Raw genomic sequence first — 21,367 nt, 5'->3', positions numbered from 1 at the left:
AGTTGACAATAGACTGACTAAACATTGGGTCGACAGTCACGAAATAAACATAATTAATTTGATGTGTTCTAGTCATTCAAATCCTTTCGTCACTACCGTACCAACCCATGTTGAACTGGATCAAAAATCAGTACAGAAAATTGAAATGAAAGCAATGCATTATGGGCATTGTAAAATACTAGTATTTTCCCTGATCATTAGATACAGGGCCGAATTTACCATTGGGCCAGATGGCCAAATTTTTGCCCCCCCCAAATTGCCTTGTGTATCTTCCTATTTTGCCAGAAAAACGCAATTTGGGCCAAAATAGGGTAAAATTGCACAAATTTTCGTGCATCATGCGCACTGGCCCGTTATATAGCAAAATTCACAAAATTTCGCGCGCTTTCCGCGCAGATGTCTTCGTAAAATCTATGTTCATCTCCCTCTAAATTGTAATGCTCCCTCCGTCACTGTCGATGTTATACCTAAACTAAAACTTGGCCACTTGAGTACACATGTCTTCCTCACGGTGAGTTTAGGGCCTACAAATTTTGGCCTGGCCCAGGGCCCCCCAAAAATTTAAATCCGGCCCTGATTAGATATCTAATTGTTTTACAGCTTTGTCTTTAATACGCTGCAACCACACATCGTGACATCTAATAATCTCATGTTTTACAGCAGTTGCTGCAATCCATGGACATGATAGATGAATCGTCTCGGTTAGTACGCTGTAAATACTTTGTCCTGTTCTAGGTTTAATAGCTTGAATTATTGTAGCATTTATACTGGTGATTATTAAGTTGATGTTAAAGTGGTATTCGACTTCCCGTCTGGTTCTGTAAAGATGAAAAGTATAGAAAAGAAAGGGCATTAGGCTAAAAAGTATAGTTCGTTTCCCGTTGGCTGCGCACATTTTGTTTTTTGGTGTCAATTTTACCGCATTTTGTTTTTGGACAATTTTACCGCACTTCCAGAATCCAGAAAAAAAAAGCATGAATGATAAAAGTTCAAAAGATTTTTTTTATCATACATTATGTTTTACAAGCAATATGCAATATGAAATCAATATATCCTATGAAAATCATTTTATAATTATTTTCCTAAAACTTACTCCGCACTGATTTGGTATTAAATATTTGTGATTTGAGGTATATATTTCATACAACCTAAATCTAAATAGAAAACCAAAACACGCCGCATGTTGGTTTGCGGGAAACAAACGACGTGTTTTTTTAAAGCCTAAAGATGTTTTTGAATTACAGAATACAAATTTATTTTTATTTTCTTTTGTGCGGATTAAAAAAGAAATCATGAATTTTGTTCTATAGAATTCAAAAATGGTGGTCATGTGGGTGCAGATTATAAAAAGGGGGTTATGAACATTGAAGAAATGGTGGTAATGGAAAAGTTTTCTGGTTTAAAAGGGAGTCTATTGCCATGCAGGCACTGAGGCACACGACGTATACCGAGTCCCCCGAACTAGCAATTGATTACAACAATAAATTTGGTTAATTGTATTAGAGGATACAATTAACCAAATTTATTGTTGTAATCAATTTTTAGTTCGGGGGGACTCAGTATACGTCATGTGCCTCAGTGCCTGGCAATAGACTCCCTTTTAAAACCAGAAAACCTTTCATCTGTTTCAATCAATTCTGTTGAAAAAAAACCACCCATAAATCTTAACCTTTATTTTTTACTGTGGTAGTTGGGTTTAACTAACCGTGTTATTTTTCCATGCATTTTGTAGGTAAACGTTTTGCCGAATCCACTAAACACAATCGGTAGCCTCTGAACAACTTTATAAGTCCGTCTTGGTACATCTCTGACTTTTTTTTCTTTTAAAAATTTAGCTTCAATGCTGTTAAAGAAATAAATTTAAATTTAATACGCATCATAAGTATAAGCCTTATACAATTCTGTTTTTACTTTGACCACGAATTAATTCAGATGGAAACAAGAAGGGTCTTTTTTTTATCAAGCCAACTCGTTGTTTTGCTTCAAACGGCTTTCTCAGCTTAGTTCTCTTTAAAAATCACCAACAAAACAATACCAATAACCGATTGTACACACCTTGATAAATTTGTGGCTATTTTTGCATTTTTCTTCAAAAAATAATAACACACTGGTAAAAAAAAAGTTATGTATAGGGGCAAGGAATCCAGTTACTACATGTGAATCTCAGCGGTACGTTATATGATAAGAAAAGAGGTACCGCTAGAATGTACCTCATTTCTTAACATAATGAACCACTTGAATCACTGAAATTTCAGCGAAGTAATTCGATTCCTTGCCCATATAACCTACATGTATCGGTAACTCAAAATGTAATTTTTTTGAAAAATTAGTCCCAAAATTTATCAGGGGGTGTAGTACCACCTAAAGTTAATCATGCATGATGCATGTTGTGTGCAAAGAACTGCAGATTTCATTTTCGTCAACGGCTAAAACAGTACATATTGTTTTATTGAGCATGCACATTATTAAAGAATTGTCACTGTTATATTTTACTTACAAATTAGGGTTAAGTTTCGGCGTCCTGACATCAGACAGCACATTATAAGCGGTTTTAGGCCCCACTCTTAACCGTAATTCCTTGCTTACGGTAACGGTTTTCTTCCATGTGGATAAAGACAAAATCACGAGAAAGATACCAATATATAACGGTTTATTACTTCTCAACTCCATGCTTGTTTTATTATGCCGGTACTCAACCGATTTATTTACAACATTTTGATATCTCAGTTGTTTTAATGCAATAATAATGTATATATCAATGCCTGCCTTAAGTCATTCATCCAGTTTATCCGATGAACCATTAAAACAAAGTTGGATTATTTTAGTTCAAATTAAAACAAAAACGAAGATTTTTTCCAACAAGATGTATTCTTGTTGAATATTTTTTATACGCCGAACTATTCATGGAAAGAACAAGAAAAGCATGAGCATAAGATCTTTTTAATAAAAGAAGGAGCTATTTAAATTACGTTCAAATTGGGCCCACATAAATATCCAAATAATAAGCGTGAACTATAGACCCGATCAAACAACTTTATCAACATCCGTGTAAACAATGCCCGGTCATTGGCACCCGGGTTATTTCAAGTCAAGTTTATTTTAGTTTGTTGCTTTCTTTATTATATAATATATGCTAAATAGTGGTTATAGTGGGGTAGCATCATGGGCAAGGGGCATGTGCCCCTTCCCCATCAGAGTCCAAATTTGTCAAATTCCACAGCAAAAACACAACCCGCCCCCCCCAAAAAAAAACAAATCCCGGGGCTTGATATAGGCCTATATATAAGTCAGCCATGAGAATAATCATCCATGAAAAGACCTGAAAAGTTTGAAAAAGTCTGAAAAAGCGCGTGAAATGAGGCTGAAAAGGCGAAAAACGGGCTGAAATTTAAAAGAAAGTGCGGAAATTTGGACCACAAAAAAGCAGGAAATCCTGCAAAAGCAGGAAAATTCTCATACCTGCATAATTAGTGGTGTTAGTTTTCTCGGGAAGGGCAAAAGATGATCCTAAACTTTACTCAAGAACCATAACTCTTTATGCATTTTTTTTTTTCAAAATCATGCATAGCCAGCAATATTTTAAAATATAATATTAAACAAGCGATATTGAACCAGGGAGTGGCACTTCCCTGCATGATTGAACAAACACTCAGATTCCCTTGACTAGTATGACGGGTTTGTATTAAGTTCCTGGATATGTGCCTGATTATCACGATTGATGTTGCGGCAACCCCGGTATATGTACGGGTTCAAACTATATTTGTGTAATACTTGGCAATGTCCAACTGTTTAATGCATCTGAAAAACGGTTCAACATTGTGAGTGTATCTGGACTCATTTTTCAACATAAACCTGAACCGGCACAAACTTCTGTCCATCAAAGAAATGTGCTGCTATTGCTTGCTGTGGTTTGGAACCACCTGGTGACGTAACAGGCTTTTGATATTGTTGAATAGGTCCTGGTTGAAATGGTCCAATCATAGTAGGCCTGTTCATCTTCCCGCTGATTGGTAGCCCTGCTGTATGAAGCTTCCCGAAGGGACCTGCAATTGTTGGAGAATTGCCGAATGACAATGGCATCCGAGGTTGTAATGGCGGTAGATAATTCGACAGGGCGCAGTTGTTGTTGATATTGGTAAATTTGCCCGAGATGTGGTCTTGTTGGTAACTGCATGTAAATATAATAATCATGGTGATAATGATAAATATTAAAAGATATTGCGTTTCATTCATTTCTATTGAAATAGGCGCAAGCCTACTTCCCAGCAAACACAAAACGTTTTCGACATCATTCGCAAAATGTTATAAAAGGTTGTCAGAAAACGTTTAAATGTCGGGTTATATAAAGGGTATATTATTATTAAGAGTATAAAACGTTTTCATAACCTTAAAAAACATTTTTTGATAATCTACTGCTCAGCAAATTAAAATGTTTTACAGAAAACGTTTAAATGTCGGGTTATATAAAGGGTATAAAAACGTTTTAATAACATTCCAAAAACATTCTTGAAAACTTGATACAAAACATTCTAAACAGAATGTTATTTTGGGGTTGAAAAATATTTTTCGAAAAATGTTTGCCCAAAATATTTTCAATAACGTTTTCATGACCTTTATATAACCCGATATTTTAAATGTTATTAAAAGGTTTTGAAAAAAAACATTTTAAGAACATTTCTGTGTTTGCTGGGTTCAAATATTTTAACATAATGTTATTTAAGTATTGACACAACATTTGGCAAAAATGTTTGCCAAAATAGTTTACAAAAACATTTTTGGAAAACATTTACAAATATTGTTGTAGTGTGTTTTCATACAAAACGTTTTAAAACGTTATCATGACCTTTATATAACCCGACATTTTAATGTTATTAAAACGTTTTTACCTAAACCAAAAGCCAAAATATAACTTATTTAAAACGTTTTTAAAACGTTTTTGTGTTTGCTGGGTTGCTATTTTCTGTAGTAACAGTAATAGCGAAAATGCTGTAAAACAAATTAATAGGCCTAGTCACAAGACCTTTCAAGAATGTTCAAGAAAACATCAGAGCTAGGAGTCGGAGCTAACAACATCAGCTGATAACGAAGAAGTTCGAAAGTGCTCACCGTATAAGCGAAAGTAGTGTCGAACTTGAAGTCTAATTTTAAATATTATACTTTCAAGACGTGTCTTAATTATTGCTGAAGACAGCAATAATGACCATGTAGTAAAAATTATATAAATTATAAGTCATGCAAGAATCTTCTTAATTTCTGCTAAAATATATGTATATTTGCTATCTACTGAAGACAGCAATAATGACCATAATGTAGTAAAAAAAATCAACAGTCATGCAAGACGTTTAGGCCATTAATATCAATTTTGTTAAAATTTGCATAATTGCTATCTACTGACGATAGTCAATCATAATGACCACGTGTAATGATCATAAACTCATATTCATATCCGCTCCTTTATATTAAAATATACACAGGCCTACCTGCTATCTACTGAAGATAGCGACCACATTGATTGTTAGGACATGTCACAAAATGATAAGTGATTTTGTTGAAGAGTCGTAAACTATAATAAATTATGATTACTACACTGCGAAAACTCGGGTGTGTTTTAAAACTAGTAGCCTAACTTTTTATGAAACAAGATCTTATACGTTACAAAAATAACTTGCATTCCGTCAAACACGTTTTGCTTAGCTCTTAAAATTGACATTATTTTCGATTTGTTTAATTTGTTCATTCTTTATTAAATCTAGGCAGAAAATTCCCCACGATATATTAAATGTACAAATCAAATCATCCATGAACATAATAATGACTGACCTTTGCGCAAGCATCCTCTCGCAAAAACTTATCAGTTCTTGGCGATGACCTTCGTTGTTGAAGATATCAAGCCCATGACTCAACAAAAACTTCTCAGGATCCACATCTCCCGACAGCAATTCAGGGAATAAATTTAAGTCGTTGGCAGACGTCGCAATTTTCATGAAAGTTTGTGAATTCAACGGAATCTGTTGAGGTGAACTCGCTGTTGTTGTGGGTCCAACTGCTACAGAGGATACAGGACGCAGAAGGTTTCCATTCACATTCACGCTTGATTTGCACGCGTTGGGTCCAACATTTGCAGCAATTACTTTGTCGATAGTTGGCCCAAAAGATGAAAAAGCCTTGATAGACATACATTGTTTCTTTTGGGGACTTGGGCATGCGGTGGTTTGGTCTGATTTGGACTGCAGCTTTACTGCCGTGAGAACTTTACTTGGAGTCTTGTCTTCGTTACCCATCATGTACGTTGTCAGTGCTCCTTCCCGACTCCTGTCCTGAGGTTGAGCTGTAAAACGTTCAAAGCTTATTGAAAGCCGAGACTGAGCTAGCCAAAGTTTATTGATGGCACTCCTGTGAAGCTTGATTTTTGAAATGAAATATGCTAACAGATAATTAAATCAGTTCAAAAGCCACTTGTAAAATATCACGTTCATGTAAATCATGAATGTTATCAACGGATAAATTTCCCGCACTTTGTTTTGAATTTACGCGCCTCTCATTCCTGCGCGTGTTCAAACGACAGGTCATTGATCGGCAACACGCGGTCCGTTAGTATGCTACGCGCCCGTTCGCGCGAAAGCCTGATACCCGCGCTGATGTGAATCGCGCTGATGTGAATCGCGCAGTGCGCTGCCGCGTAATTTAATTTCAAATTTCGTGTCACGACTTTCATGACTGTCCGTTGGTTGCAACTTGCATGCTTGTCGTCACCGCCAAGGCCTATTTTTAATTTACAGACCGGGATTACAGCATACAATAACAATTTAATCTGTCAACATTTAAAACACAGATTTCTACCGGTAATCATGGTCTCAGAACTTGATTCGGACTCACCGGCATCGTCTACTGCCGACACTAATCACTCCAGTAGTGTAGCTATTGAACTGAAACCTGCAACAATCACCGATATCAACGGTAGCGGACATGATGTACAACCAACTGTTAGTCCATCAAAACGTCGACGTTTGGAAAATCTGGTGCAAGGTCTAGCTTCGTCAACCACAGAGAGAGTCAGTGTCAGAGAAATGGAATCCGATCCTAACTTAAGGCCTGGTGATGTTATGGGCTTCCACCATGACATCTTTAACACGGATGGTGACCGAAAAGAGCTCATTAATTATTGTGAGAAAATGCTTGAAGAGTGGTGAGTATAGGCAGTGGCCTACAACTTTTACAAAATAATATGATAGGCCTACTAATGATGTATGAAAAAGAGCGAAACAAGCCCAGTAAGATCATGTATATTATTAAGCGATGTTACAATTTTAGTTTAGTGTATAAAAGATTTTCATGTTACATTTCACACAACTTAATTGCGAGTGAAACCGATTAAAATTAAATTACATAGGCCATCATATATAGTTGAACATTCATTTTTACCGAGGGAACAAGCATTTGGAATGTTTGATCTACTTTTACCTAAAAAGAGTGGAAAATTACCCAAGTTAGCAAGGACAACTGGGGAAAAAGACGGAGGGGGGGAGCAAATGCCCTATAGATGTCCTTTTCACGCCACCCATATTTTACAGGGGAAACTGGTGCCAAAGCTCATGAGGGGGAAGCTGGATATCGTGCAAATGATTTTGTGAAGAAATCAATTTTAACGTAATGGGCTACACACATTTTATAACAACAACAACGCCATGTCCCTCTTCCGTTACCAATCTGAACATTTAGATCAGAGATCATTCCTTCCATCTTCAGCTCACCTATGGAATGTTCTACCTGGTTCAATTACCTCCTCCAACCAGAATCGGCTAAGCTTCGAGCGGGAGGTTAATAATTATCTTTGCGCCAACTCATCAGCGCTATCACACTGCATAGTTCTGACATAAAAAAGAAACAAAGCAATACAGCGAGCGTTTTAACCGAATAGAAAGATGCATGAAGCAGTTACAGGGAAAAAGGAACTGCAATATTTCTAATGTATTTCCAACGAGAATACTAAACCTTCGTGTACATGTCATTAAGAGAATGCTAATGTTTTGAGACTTATTTTTATTTTGATCAAATTTACAGTAAAAATCCAACGCATCTGGACCATCCGACAGGAACAGAACTTGTCAGCGTCAACAGAGATGAAACGACTCCAACAGATCCAGCAGAGGATAGGTGGAACAACTTTGAAGACATGGACTCAGACCCATACAGAAATGCTTTTGACATTCACGATGCTTTTGAAGACCAGCAACTGAAATCCGCTTATTATTTTGACGGAGAGCGATTTGTATCGATTCAAGTTATCATGGATGTTAATACTGGAGAATGCCAGCTGGTCTTGCCAATTGATCATCCCCATCATCTTGGCGTACCAGAGGAAGTGCCAATCTTTGAGACCAAACGTGTTCCTGTGGAAAACTTCAAGCACCGATGAGACAATATGTTTGCCTTGGAGACAATTTATCTACTTGTGGCCCTTTGTCGGCGTAGGCCTGCACAGTTGGAACTTGGAAGCAGAGAGACTTTAGAAGAAAAATGAAATGGCCTTTCTCAATGAGATAGATGTTCAATAAAAACACTGACATCAAGAATGTAATTTAAAAACAAGATAGACACACGTCATACGTTGTTGTCTAACTATTTTGCAATATAGACTTGATATGGTAGAAAATAATATATTTCATTATAAATTGTTATGTTTTTTAAAAATATTTTGCAATAGTCATTAGGCCTATCTATCAATGAGTTTTTGTACGCGTATCAACTATCAAGAATGTATTAGTAGACCTACTTCTTACGGAAAAGAGACATGTCAGTGCAGATACATGAATGACATAATACTTCTGATTATTGTTTTCGCGATTTTATAGCAAATTTTAGACTTGATACGATAGCAAATACAATATTTTGATGACATGGTTATGTATAAAATGTGCAATACTGTCCATCGTTTGTACTACCTAGGTCGTAAGTGTGCGTGTGTGAGGTGGGGGGGGGGGTGTTCGTGAATGGACATAGATGCATAATTTTGTGTGCTTTGCGCGCACTGGCCTATCAAATACAAACATTTACTTTCATTTTGACAAAAATAGCCTGAAGATTTTCGCGCGCTTTGCGAGCAAATGTCAGTAATAATATGCTCGTCCCCCTCAATTTTAATCCTTCCGCCGCCGCTGATTGCACATGAATGACAGAGAAAAGGGTTGCCCGACATTTTTGTGCTGATGTGACCCAGAGAATCTACATGCATAGTCTGGTGATTTTATCAACTCTATCCCCTTAATTATACTCAAAATATGTGACGTGTCATGTCAAAAGCAGACACTTTTGGGCACGATCGTAAATCGAGAAATAGCCAAAAATCTGCCGGGGTGATTTTTTCACAATTTGGGTTTGTTGCGAATTTGTGATGTTATTAATTTTAAAAGTATATTGTCTGATAGTTTCAGACCAGAATATAACTGGCATCTTGTATTTTTTGAGACATTTTTCAAGGTAATTCGTACTCTCAACATTGTCAATAATATTTTTAAAGGCCGATACCTAAGGCCGATACCTCAATTTCCAATTTTATACTACCATAACTTACGAACTCAATATCTTCGTTTAGGAAAGTCCGATTACATTGGGGAAAACGGCATTGTGGAGCAAAATATCTCTATATTTAAGATATGTGAAAACCTCAAAATTGATATTAAGATAACCTGCCCAAAAGTGTCTGCTTTTGACATGACACGTCACATATGGACCTATAATGGAACACAATGATAAGAGGGTTGGTAAAAAATTGGTATGTAAAACCCGCCACTCCCGGCCGCCATTATCTTCACGCTAAATTCAAATCAACTTCCAATTTACTGGAACTTTTAATTTGGTGTTTTCTTTTAAAAAATACCGTTGTGTTGTAAATTATAATATTAAACGAAATTAGGCGAATGGGGTATCAAATTGCGAAACTACCATACCTAAGCCTCATAATTTTTTGTGTCAGTTCCTGCAGAACTGACACCTTTAGTACAGGTTTGACGATCACGTGACAATTCGAATCATCATATCGAAATATCACGTGCTCTGTAAAAATATCAATATCGATACTATTCGTCAATTCAGCCCCAAATCAAATCGCCCACATGCCAATTCGAACCCTGTATATTGATGTACAAAAAAAGTTGGCCAAATTTAACTATTTCGTGATTTTCTCCATAACCGTTGTTTTTACACCAAATCTGTATATTTAGATGAATTGATGTATCGATATCGATACTATTCGTCAATTCAGCCCCAAATCAAATCGCCCACATGCCAATTCGAACCCTGTATATTGATGTACAAAAAAAGTTGGCCAAATTTAACTATTTCGTGATTTTCTCCATAACCGTTGTTTTTACACCAAATCTGTATATTTAGATGAATTGATGTCTTGCATTCGGTCACAAACCAATTCGTTGTACTTTGTGCAATAACCCTCTATCTTTTAAACCAAATATCCTAAAGAGTCGTGCGATATGTCGAACTTTTCCTCTGGTCATAAAGAACAAAACAAGTCAGCGTTCGCGTATCTGTACGTAGCCGCAGTTTGTGGCCCTCACAACACGGGCTTCCGGTCCTAGGAAATGGAACATTACTGATAAATATATAAAGATGGCAAAATCAGTAAACCAGTTTAAGTTACAAATAAAGAAAAGTCTAATAAAAAATTACATCTAATAATTTAGGGATTATTTAATGACCTCACCCATACTATCAATTTCTTGTGTGGACTGTGGAATGTCTACGGTATATGAAATGTTATAAATATTTATATTGGAGTCTTTCTTTGCATGTTCTTCTCCTCTTTCTTTTTTTCTTTTATTTGTTAACTTTGTGTAATTGTATGTTGTAACTTAAGGCAGTGTAAGGGGTGCTCGCTTCAGGCCTTTTGAGCATCTCCTCATTCAAATGTTGTGTCTTTTATATGTTGATTTGAATGAAAATAAAATGATGATGTATGATGATGATGATGATGTACATCATTTCCTACAGAGTCGTGAGATATGTCAAACTTTTCCCTTGGTCATAAGGAACAAAAAAAGTCAGTGGTCGCATATCTGTAGGATTATTGGTTAATAAGATATACTCACTTTTTTTTTATTTTTAACCAAATATCCTAGAGAGTCGTGCCATATGTCAATTTTTTCCTCTGGTCATAGGAACAGAAAAGTCAGTGGTCGCATATCTGTAGGATCATTGGTTAATGAGATATAGTCACCTTTTTTTAAAAAATTTGTGCATTTAACCCTCTATCTTTTTAACCAAATATCCTCGAGTCGTGCCATATGTCGAATTTTTCCTCTGGTCAATAAGGGGAAAAAAAGTCAGTGGTCGCATATCTGTAGGATCATCAGTTAATGAGATATAGTCACTTTTTTGTACGTTGTGCACTTAACCCTCTTTTTTTTTACTTCTGGATATCGTTTGGAGTCAAATGATTTTTCATTTTAAAGCTTATGATATATTTTCTAAACACGAAATAAAACAAAATTGACCGCGAGCCGACTTTATAGCTGTTTCGAGATGGACGGTCACATATATTCATTAACATATTAAATTGTTTATCCCTTTTGGTCAATATCGAATTGGTTTGTGGCTGACTTAGCTTGGGGCCAAATGCATGAATTGGCATATGGCCAAGTCAACTGTGGACGAATTGATTTGGCCGAATCGACCTGATACCAGGAAGTGCCGAAAAATTACGTACTTTTACAAGGCAAAAAGCAACTTTTCTAGGCATTGTTGACATGGTGCCTTCGCCCAAAAAGGTTTCCTACTATAAAGACCTAACTTTTGAGATGGTTTGTATGTTTGAAGGTGCAAAATTAACAATAAGCTTAAAATCATGGCCCGGTTTACCGCTGAGTTTTGCAAGTCATCATCAGATGACGTCAGAGGACAGCTTTCAAACATAAGTCTTGATAGTAATACGCTGTTTTACTTAGCCTATATCTGGTGGCAGCAGCATTTTTCTACAGTCACGTGCCGGCGGATAATACACGGGGGGAACTGACGGTGTCCACACTCCACATCTTTTTTTCTTTCTTTCTTTTTCAGTTTTTTGTATTTTATCAGTACTTGGAGCTGGTGGGGGAGAGAAAGCATTAAAATACATTCAGGAAAAAATACAACTCGAACCAAAGATGAAGGCTCCATTTCAAAATCAAAATTACAAAAAAAAAAAAAAAAAAAAAACCAAACAAAAAACACCAGACAATGAGCAGGTTCAAAGACCCACAGAAGGAAGATGACAAAACAGAGTCCTGACCCTATCCGAATCCTATTTTGACCTTTACACAAATAAACCACCAGCCCCCTTCTTCATCACATACAATATTTTTATAAAAACATCCAGCATGTTTTTGTATTGCGCTGGTATAGGAGTTGCAAGGGCCTGATACTTTGCTGATATCGAATGATGAAATTCGCCATCTTCCTCCTGTGAAAAAATTTGAAGAATAGAAGGCTGACGTTGCGCCAAAACACGCAGGCCTATGTAAGTGTATAATTAGGCCTATTTAATGATAAAATGAACTACCACTAAATGTTCTTGTCAGTACTGCAGTGCAAAACTTCTCTTTAACATTACATTAAAATAATAGTTACATTTTAAATGGGAACTGACACCAATTTTTTTCAGGAATACTTGTTTTTTTAAAAACCACCCAAAAAAGTTCATCAATAACACAGCAAGCAAGGCATCAATATGTAGGCTTTCTTTTCTTGGGCATGTTGGGTTAATCAATTACACAGCAAGCAAGGCACCAATGTAGACTTTCCTGTATCTGGGTGTCCTGACAAAACAACACAAAGTTAATCAATAACACAGCAAGCAGGGCACCAATGTAGACCTTCCTGTCTCTGGGTGTCCTGACAAAACAACCCAAGTTAATCAATAACACAGCAAGCAGGGCACCAATGTAGACTTTCCTGTATCTGGGTGTCCTGACAAAACAACCCAAGTTAATCAATAACACAGCAAGCAAGGCACCAATGTAGACTTTCCTGTATCTGGGTGTCCTGACAAAACAACCCAAGTTAATCAATAACACAGCAAGCAAGGCACCAATGTAGACTTTCCTGTCTCTGGGTGTCCTGACAAAACAACCCAAGTTAATCAATAACACAGCAAGCAAGGCACCAATGTAGACTTTCCTGTCTCTGGGTGTCCTGACAAAACAACCCAAGTTAATCAATAACACAGCAAGCAAGGCACCAATGTAGACTTTCCTGTCTCTGGGTGTCCTGACAAAACAACCCAAGTTAATCAATAACACAGCAAGCAAGGCACCAATGTAGACTTTCCTGTATCAGGGTGTCCTGACAAAACAACACAAAGTTAATCAATAACACAGCAAGCAAGGCACCAATGTAGACTTTCCTGTGTCTGGTTGTCCTGACAAAACAACCCAAGTTAATCAATAACACAGCAAGCAAGGCACCAATGTAGACTTTCCTGTCTCTGGGTGTCCTGACAAAACAAATCAAGTTAATTAATAACACAGCAAGCAAGGCACCAATGTAGACTTTCCTGTCTCTGGGTATCCTCACAAAACAACACCAAGTTAATCAATATTATAACGCAGCAAGCAAGGCATGTAGGCTTTAATGTCGTTGGGTGTTTTCACAAAACAAACCAAATTAAAGGAAGGTGACCTGACATATTTGGAAAATCGAATTCTTTAAAACTTACCTATAACATAAAATGTCGTCCCTTTTAAACATTCATGCAAAAAGAACATGTAAATCCTTGTAAATGTGACTAATTCCTTTTGGAATTACGGACATATTATATTTTGGTAGTCGAGTGTTTTTATTAATGATAATCATCATGATGTACATATTGAAATTATGTATATACCATATTTGAGACTGATTCGACAGGGCCAGGGGGCGATTTGTCCATACACTGGCGACGGTCGTGACGCAACTGCATGGACTTACTGATTTCGCCATTATAAAATCCAACATGGCGTTACTCTCAACTTGAGAGGAGACAGACTATAGGGCCCTCAGAACTGCGACTAGTATCAGCCGGAGAATATGTGATTGCGGAAAATGACACATTATTTGCAGAATATGGCTTTTCACACAGAATTACCGTGATTAAATTGCGTGGAATTTGAAGAAATTCAAGTAGATCAACATTTGACTTGTCATATGACAAGTAGCATGATATTCATCAATGAAGTTCACAGAGATGAAAAAGGGGATTAAAAACCCATCATCTCCCAGACCATCTGATTGTTATCTATTTACCCATTTACAAAATGACATAAACTGAGCTCAAAAAGAAACTTATAATTTTTTACAACTTGTGAATCACAAGGTCATATCTTAAAATACTGTCAATCAAAATGAACCAAAATTACAGACAGGATTACCTTAATATTCTACTCAAAACACATGTCAGTAACCAAGCAGTTGTCCAACTGACACAACAGCAAAATGCACTGTCGTGGGACAGCTTTCTGGACTTCCTTCACTTTCACAGCCCAACATTTGGCACCCAGGACAAAAAATCTGTGAGAATGCACACAACATCCTTGTACAGATGATAAAACGGTGCTGCTTTCTGCTTTTCATACACTTTTGTCATGAAACAGGGCTGTGCTGTGAATGTGGTCCAGGAAGCTGTCCCATGTCAGTGCATTTTGCTGTTGTGTCAGTTGGATAACTGCTTGGTTACTGACATGTGTTAAGAGTAGAGTATTGAAGTAAATCTGTGTGTAATTTTGGTTCAATTTGATGGACAGGATTTCAAGATATGACCTTGTGAAAAATTACAAGTTTCTTTTTGAGCTCAGTTTACATGTACCATCATGTACCGTAATGGGTTTAAATATTACAGTGGAATCGTGCATTTGCAGTGCGGGAAAACATGGAAAATTACATTTTTCTTTTCAATCCCGGAATTTTGAAGTTCCCAACGGAATTTGGGGAAATCAAGCACCTGGACCCTAAACAATTAGGTACACAAGCATGGCTTCAGGGGTAAACAAAAATGTGTAATGGCAAGTATTCTGTCACATGGCAATGAAAAAAAACACCCATACTGGTAGTTAAATTGTTCGGCTGACACATATATTTTGTTTGTTTGTTTATTTCTTCTTTATACTGGGTCCATATTCAGGGGAAAATTTCAGTATTCCCCTGTTCTTCCATATGGCCCAAAAGAATTTTGCGATTGATACATCAAAATATAAGCAAATAGTGTAGTATCAGCAAAAGAAATTACACACAATAATGATTCAGGCCAAAATCCATCAGTTCTGTGTTTCTGTTACTTCTTTTATTTAAACTTCATCTTCAATACATATGCATTTCATATTGTTTTGTTTTTTTAATTTTAAACTTAAACCTAACTACTAACTAGTATCATTCATTTGTATGCTCTCTAAAGGTTTTAAATTACTTCATTTGTAGTTTGACACATTGGGCTATTTCAGTTGAATCTACACTACCCCTGTGAAGGTTTGGGAAACATCTTCCACAGGGGGGGGGGGGGTATATTGGTCAGGGTTAATCATTTTGAAACCCATACTCCCTCTGTATTTTGACTTTACCTATATCTTTCACAGCTGGAGTGAGTATTTCAAATGGAAGTTACCCAATTGTCTATTCTATTCTAAACTCATATTCCCTCTGTGGAAGACATTAACCGAATCGTTCACAGGGGTAGTGTGGATTTTATATGGAATAGCTTGATTCAACTTCTAGGCAAGATCCATGATTGATAAAAAAATGGCACACACATTTGGGAGCAGCACCCATTGTATTTGATTTGCTTAATACACATGACTGGCCCTCGTTTGTTGAAAATAAATTTATGGTTAAGTCAAAACTTTATCGGATGTACACAATAATAACACCAAATGTTTGGCTTATTAGAAATAAATTCATGCTCAAGTCAAAACTTTATCGGATGTACACAGTAATAACACCAAATGTTTGGCTTATTAGAAATAAATTCATGCTCAAGTCAAAACTTTATCGGATGTACACAGTAATAATACCAAATGTTTGGCTTATTAGAAGTTAATATCCATGCATATGGCACCAATTAATTTATGTAATCATTAATTAGTAACAATTGTTATATAACATACATTTTCTGCGATTTATTTCTTAATTATCCAAAGTTGTTTATGCATTCAAAAATATATGAATTACATGTAGTAACAGAAAACATCTGTGTATATATATGATAATATTTTTCATTTTGATATAATCATAATGTATCAAAATCTATACTTTGTCTCATCAAGAGTTGACATACAACAAATGGAAAAAACGTTCATTTGACACTAAATAAAGTTTGTATGAATCCCATCTACAAATAAGATTATACCAAACTAAAAGTGGGTAGTTTTTGGGTCACCCTGTACAAAGTATTAGTATTTTCGCGCTTAATTCAGAACCTCAAATTTTAAAACCTGCAAAAACAGTTTTAAACACATAGGGAAAAAATAGCTTAATTACAGTTTACAAGTGACAGAGTTACCGTAAATAAACTGAGCTCAAAAAGAAACTTATAATTTTTCACAAGGTCATATCTTGAAATCCTGTCCATCAAATTGAACCAAAATTACACACAGATTTACTTCAATACTCTACTCTTAACACATGTCAGTAACCAAGCAGTTATCCAACTGACACAACAGCAAAATGCACTGACATGGGACAGCTTCCTGGACCACATTCACAGCCCAGCCCTGTTTCATGAAAAAAGTGTATGAAAAGCAGAAAGCAGCAGACCCATTCCATGTCAACTCCAGGGATGTGCACCTCATTTTGAGGGCCCTATATCTTTTAAAGTAAAGGAGTTACAAGTTTTCTGATACCAGATTTGAATTCTACACCAAAAAGTACCCCAGGATACACACTTTTCAAAGTTGTAAAGGGTTCCCTTTATACAATTATGGACCTCCAAACGTCGTCTTTCGCGTTGCGACACATTTTTTACGCTAACCCCCCTAAATTTCGAATTGATGCCACGGGAGAACAAAATGGAGTATGAAGCTCAAATTTTCAGGATTTTACTTTCTCATCAATATCTACCACCACACAGAAAAAGAAAAAATTGAAGAGGTGCTGCGGTGCACATCCCTGGAGTTGACATGGAATGGGTCAGCACCGTTTTATCATCTGTGCAAGGATCTTGTGTGCATTCTCACAGATTTTTTTTGTCCTTGGTGCAAAATGTTGGGCTGTGAAAGTGAAGGAAGTCCAGGAAGCTGTCCCATGACAGTGCATTTTGCTGTTGTGTCAGTTGGATAACTGCTTGGTTACTGACATGTGTTTTGAGTAGAGTATTAAGGTAATCCTGTGTGTAATTTTGATTCATTTTGATTGACAGTATTTTAAGATATGACCTTGTGATTCACAAGTTGTAAAAAATTACAAGTTTCTTTTTGAGCTCAGTTTATATTTCAATTAGGGAAAAAATAGTATGTCTCATAGCTTGTAAAGATTTTGAAATCCAATGCAGAATGCATTCCCCTCCTCTTCTCCCCTACCCTTACTCCTGAAAATAAGCTTGAGATACTTTTTGGAACTTTCAAAACTTAGTTCTTATACACATAATGAAACATTTTCACCAATTTAAAGTGTTAATCAAACAAAAAGGTTTAAAACACATTTTTACCAATAATTTGGGGGTATTTTTGTAAAATTTGTAATTGGCTTATTTCTCAGAGACAAATGCACATCACAAAACAAATGTGTTCGACAGCAGTATGACATACTATTTTTTTGGCCTTTGACACACAGAGAGAAGCTTCAATGTACAGCTCTTTGAATCTGCATATAATACAAATGGCAAAATTGTTCAGCAAAAAAAATCACAAAAAAATAATGCTGCTAAAATATTCTGCTATACAGCACTCAATATCAATTTCAGCCATCTTATGGGACATTATTTTCTAAAAATGATAATTAAGTATTAGCTTTTAGTATAGACAAAAAATTTATTGTAAGGCTCACCTTTTTATCAATATATCGATAAAAGATTTCATCTTAAAAGAGCTACTTCTTACTTCTGTAAGAAGCAATTTTATGTAAATTGGATTGAAAAATTTGTGACCATATATATGTCATGCACATTATTTAATTGAATACCTGAGTGGAAGAAGGGCCCAACTCCAATTTTTTACAAAAATGAGTTAGACCCATCATTTTATTGCCATGTGTGTGAAAGATGAGCAAAAATTCACGCTCTAGATAGTCTTCCATGTACACTTAATCATGGTTTTCATGGAAGAAAGGCCAAACTCCACGGAGTTGGGCCCTTCTTCCACAAATATTGGGTTAAAGAGGAATTTTGTTCATCCATGAAATCTGCTTTTCACTACAATAAACTTTCTTGCTATATTACATGCGTCTACTTGTGCAATTAATGGATTTCTGTAGCTATTTATAACACATCTGCTTACGGAACTGGTACTTGCAGTATATTAGTGGAAGAAGGGCCCAACTCCAGCTCGTATTAAGACCCGTACCGTTGGCATGGAATCATCATATATAATTTCGAATGTATGTAATATTGTATGTTTACGTATTGAAGGTCCCCTGAAGATGAAAACATTCTGTCTATAAAACTTTTCAAAATATTAAGTTTTTTCTTAATATCTCAAAAACAGTTTTGATGGAGTTGGGCCCTTCTTCCACTCAGGTATTCAATTGTAAAGAGAAACTTTCCTTTACAAGGCTTTTTGAGGCATTCATCATGTATTTTTACGATGGGCATCCTGTTTGGAATTCCTCTTCCACTGTAGTGAAATAATCTCTCCAAGGTTTGCGATGTGTTTGAAAACACTGCTTCTTGCATGGCTTGTTACTGCATTTCTTAAAACATGCATTCACTGCCTGTCGTAGCTGGGTATCACTAGGCCAATGAATGATTGTGAAACCACTGTCCACAAAGTGTTTGTACCTACAGAAAACAACAAAGGAAAGTCACAGGTTTATTGCAAGCACACAAAACCAGTATGCTACATTATTATGTATTTTATGAATCCAAGTGCATGAAAATATTCGATCCAAAACATAATAATGATAAAATTGGATGCTTTACGCCCAATATTTATTGGTCTCGCTATAAATTTAAAAATATTGGACTCGACTCCGTCTTATCCAATATTTTAAAACTCATAGCTCGACCAATATGGGCTCAATCAATCCAATTTTATATCACACACATGATCAAGGAGTCTACATGCGTGGGCTGTGAAACTTGTGAAAGGTCAGCTCTTCAGTCATATTCAAAGCCATAATGTACAATTTGTTAAAATGATTTTGGTTAATTTTTATCAAACCTGATTCCTGGCATATTTGTAATATTTACACATGTCCCAACTTGCACGTAAATGGATTCATCCAAATTTGCTTTTCTTTTAGCCCACCCGAGCTATATAAGGTTAAAATTACGAATTTATCAAATTAAACTTTCGCGTCAAGGTTAAACATGTTTTAAACTATACAAACATACCTTTTATTTCGTCGAACAAGCTTTATTTTGTTCCAAAATCCATGTTTTTATCGAGATTTTTGACGTAATGACAATGCAAAACCGGTGATGCAAACTCCAAAACTTTCGCGTAGCACGAGCGCTTGATGTACACTCGTTTTGACGGTAATTTACGCTCGCGTTTCAAGCGCGTTTGACAGTTTTTTACTGCTTGACACAATTCTGCACTATTCAAGATGGCGAATTTCACAAAAAACATGATGTATTTTTCTTTAAAATATTCCCTCATTTCACAAATTCTTTGCCACTTTCCACTCATCTAATCATCTGTTAATGTGACGGAAGTGATGCTGCTTTTACGAAGGTATGTTTCTTGCTTCTTCTATCATTTTTAAATTGTTTTTTGAGACAAAAACTTCCTAGCAAAATAGCCGTTTTCACTTGTTTTCAAAAAGTTTTTTGGACCTTGTTTTTTCCCCCATAATTTCCCTCATTTATCCAAGCCCTGCCTCCCTTCCAATACATTAAACCTTGATTTCAAAGTGTTTGGCAACTGTTAAACCTTGATGCAAAAGTAAACCTTGATGCAAAAGTAATATTTTAGTCCATATATAGCGAGGATGGTCTAAAGGAAAAGATCATCCAAATTTGTTGGGATGTTAGTAAAACGGGGCAATTTTAAATTAATGTTTGAATTTGGACATTAAATCCCCATTGAACACAGTGGTCAAGATAGTAAGGAAATGGGTATTCTTTCAATTGTCGCGATTCCAAATACAGCGCGCCACCAACGACGGCAGTGAAAATTGGCATTTCCCGTGTCTGGGGTCGACATCCTTTTTCATCAATAGCTGACCATGTTTGTGATTATTACTCTAAAAACACAATGTTTTATAGTACTTTTGAAATTTTTGAGATTTTCTGTGTTGAAGTGATTGCAGTTTGATATTCACAGATGTCCTTTTCTAAAACCCGCAAACTTGATGTTGATACTAGGTGTTTCCTTTTTGTTATACATTTTCTAAAACCTTTTTTGTTTTTAAACTTTACGATGCTTTTCAGCCCGACACGCCATGAGCCTAGTCAATGCTAAGTAGGCCTAGGCCTGTCTTTTTTTAAATGGAAAACGCGGAAAAAGTTTTATTTTGGTTATTAGAATAAATTGTTTTAATTCTTTCTGAATTTATTGTTTGTTCAATATGATAATAATATAACACCAGCATACTTAAGAACATCCATACTATAGCATGATAGGTGTTGCGTTTTTGTAATCGGCCTACATTTTTCTAAAAATGGGGTGTTTTTTTTTGCACGAAGGCCCTTATAGCTGCCCGCCATGTGGATAGGCCTACAGCAAAGAAATTCAAGTAAATTTTAAAACTATTCTTAATGTCTCATTACTTATAAACATGCATCACATTGGTTTGCCGTTTTTGTTATTATTGTAATTATTGTTTGATTTTTCCTTATTTTATTTTTTAGCCTAAATTTGTATGTTTAATTATATTAGGCCTACTATCAAACATTAAAAAAAAAAATACGATCATAATAAAAACACTTTATAGGCATAGGCTACTGCATAAAAATAACATTTATTTTTTGTTAATATTTCAATTTGAGATATTATATAATCAAAAACTTTTTCGACTTAATATTCAATTGCACAATTTTAAACACCTAGGCCTAGGCCTATACATGTTTTTTTTTAAAGAAAAAGAAAATTTTCTTTTTCTTTCTCATGAAATTATAAGTCAACACTGTGAAAAGAACTGAACTGTAGTGTAGCCCAACCTTTACGGCATTGTGGACTTTGGCCAAATTGGAATTTAAAAATTCGGAGGGTCAACATTTCTTGCATATTAAATAATGGATCAGGCCCATGGATCA

The 21,367-nt window shown here is 35.8% G+C and overlaps 2 protein-coding genes and 1 long non-coding RNA gene across 3 annotated transcripts in view; 1 reads left to right on the top strand and 2 right to left on the bottom strand.

Annotated features, from left to right (window-relative positions):
- Positions 1–380: 380 nt before the first annotated feature.
- On the bottom strand, positions 381–3,484 carry LOC140165857 (uncharacterized). The gene is made up of 3 exons (XR_011860777.1): positions 2,498–3,484; positions 1,706–1,843; positions 381–818 (listed from the first exon to the last, which is right to left on the bottom strand). It is a non-coding gene; the product is annotated as an uncharacterized lncRNA (long non-coding RNA).
- Positions 3,485–6,722: 3,238 nt separating this feature from the next.
- LOC140165846 (uncharacterized) lies at positions 6,723–8,676 on the top strand. The gene is made up of 2 exons (XM_072189179.1): positions 6,723–7,186; positions 8,062–8,676. Exons 1-2 carry the CDS (start codon positions 6,849–6,851, stop codon positions 8,414–8,416), a joined length of 693 nt encoding a protein of 230 aa, XP_072045280.1. The 5' UTR covers positions 6,723–6,848; the 3' UTR covers positions 8,417–8,676.
- Positions 8,677–18,386: 9,710 nt separating this feature from the next.
- LOC140172490 (complement C3-like) overlaps positions 18,387–21,367 on the bottom strand; it is a 118,132-nt gene continuing 115,151 nt past the window's right edge. Inside the window, exon 39 of the mRNA XM_072195660.1 lies at positions 18,387–18,946. Coding sequence (XP_072051761.1) covers positions 18,748–18,946 — 199 coding nt within the window. The 3' untranslated portion in view covers positions 18,387–18,747. The remainder of the gene's footprint in view (positions 18,947–21,367) is intronic.

This window comes from Amphiura filiformis, chromosome 1 (assembly GCF_039555335.1).
Source record: "Amphiura filiformis chromosome 1, Afil_fr2py, whole genome shotgun sequence".
Lineage (NCBI taxonomy): Eukaryota > Metazoa > Echinodermata > Ophiuroidea > Amphilepidida > Amphiuridae > Amphiura > Amphiura filiformis.
The sequence above is the reverse complement of the archived record's forward strand: the minus strand, read 5'-3'. Positions and strand labels throughout refer to the sequence as shown.

What these genes read in the sequence shown, in the direction of transcription:
- LOC140165846 (XM_072189179.1), top strand. Translation starts at nt 6,849, where the DNA reads ATGGTCTCAGAACTTGATTCGGACTCACCGGCATCGTCTACTGCCGAC. An exon ending in GAGAAAATGCTTGAAGAGTG is followed by an intron (nt 7,187 to 8,061) that starts GTGAGTATAGGC and finishes TCAAATTTACAG; the next exon opens with TAAAAATCCAACGCATCTGG.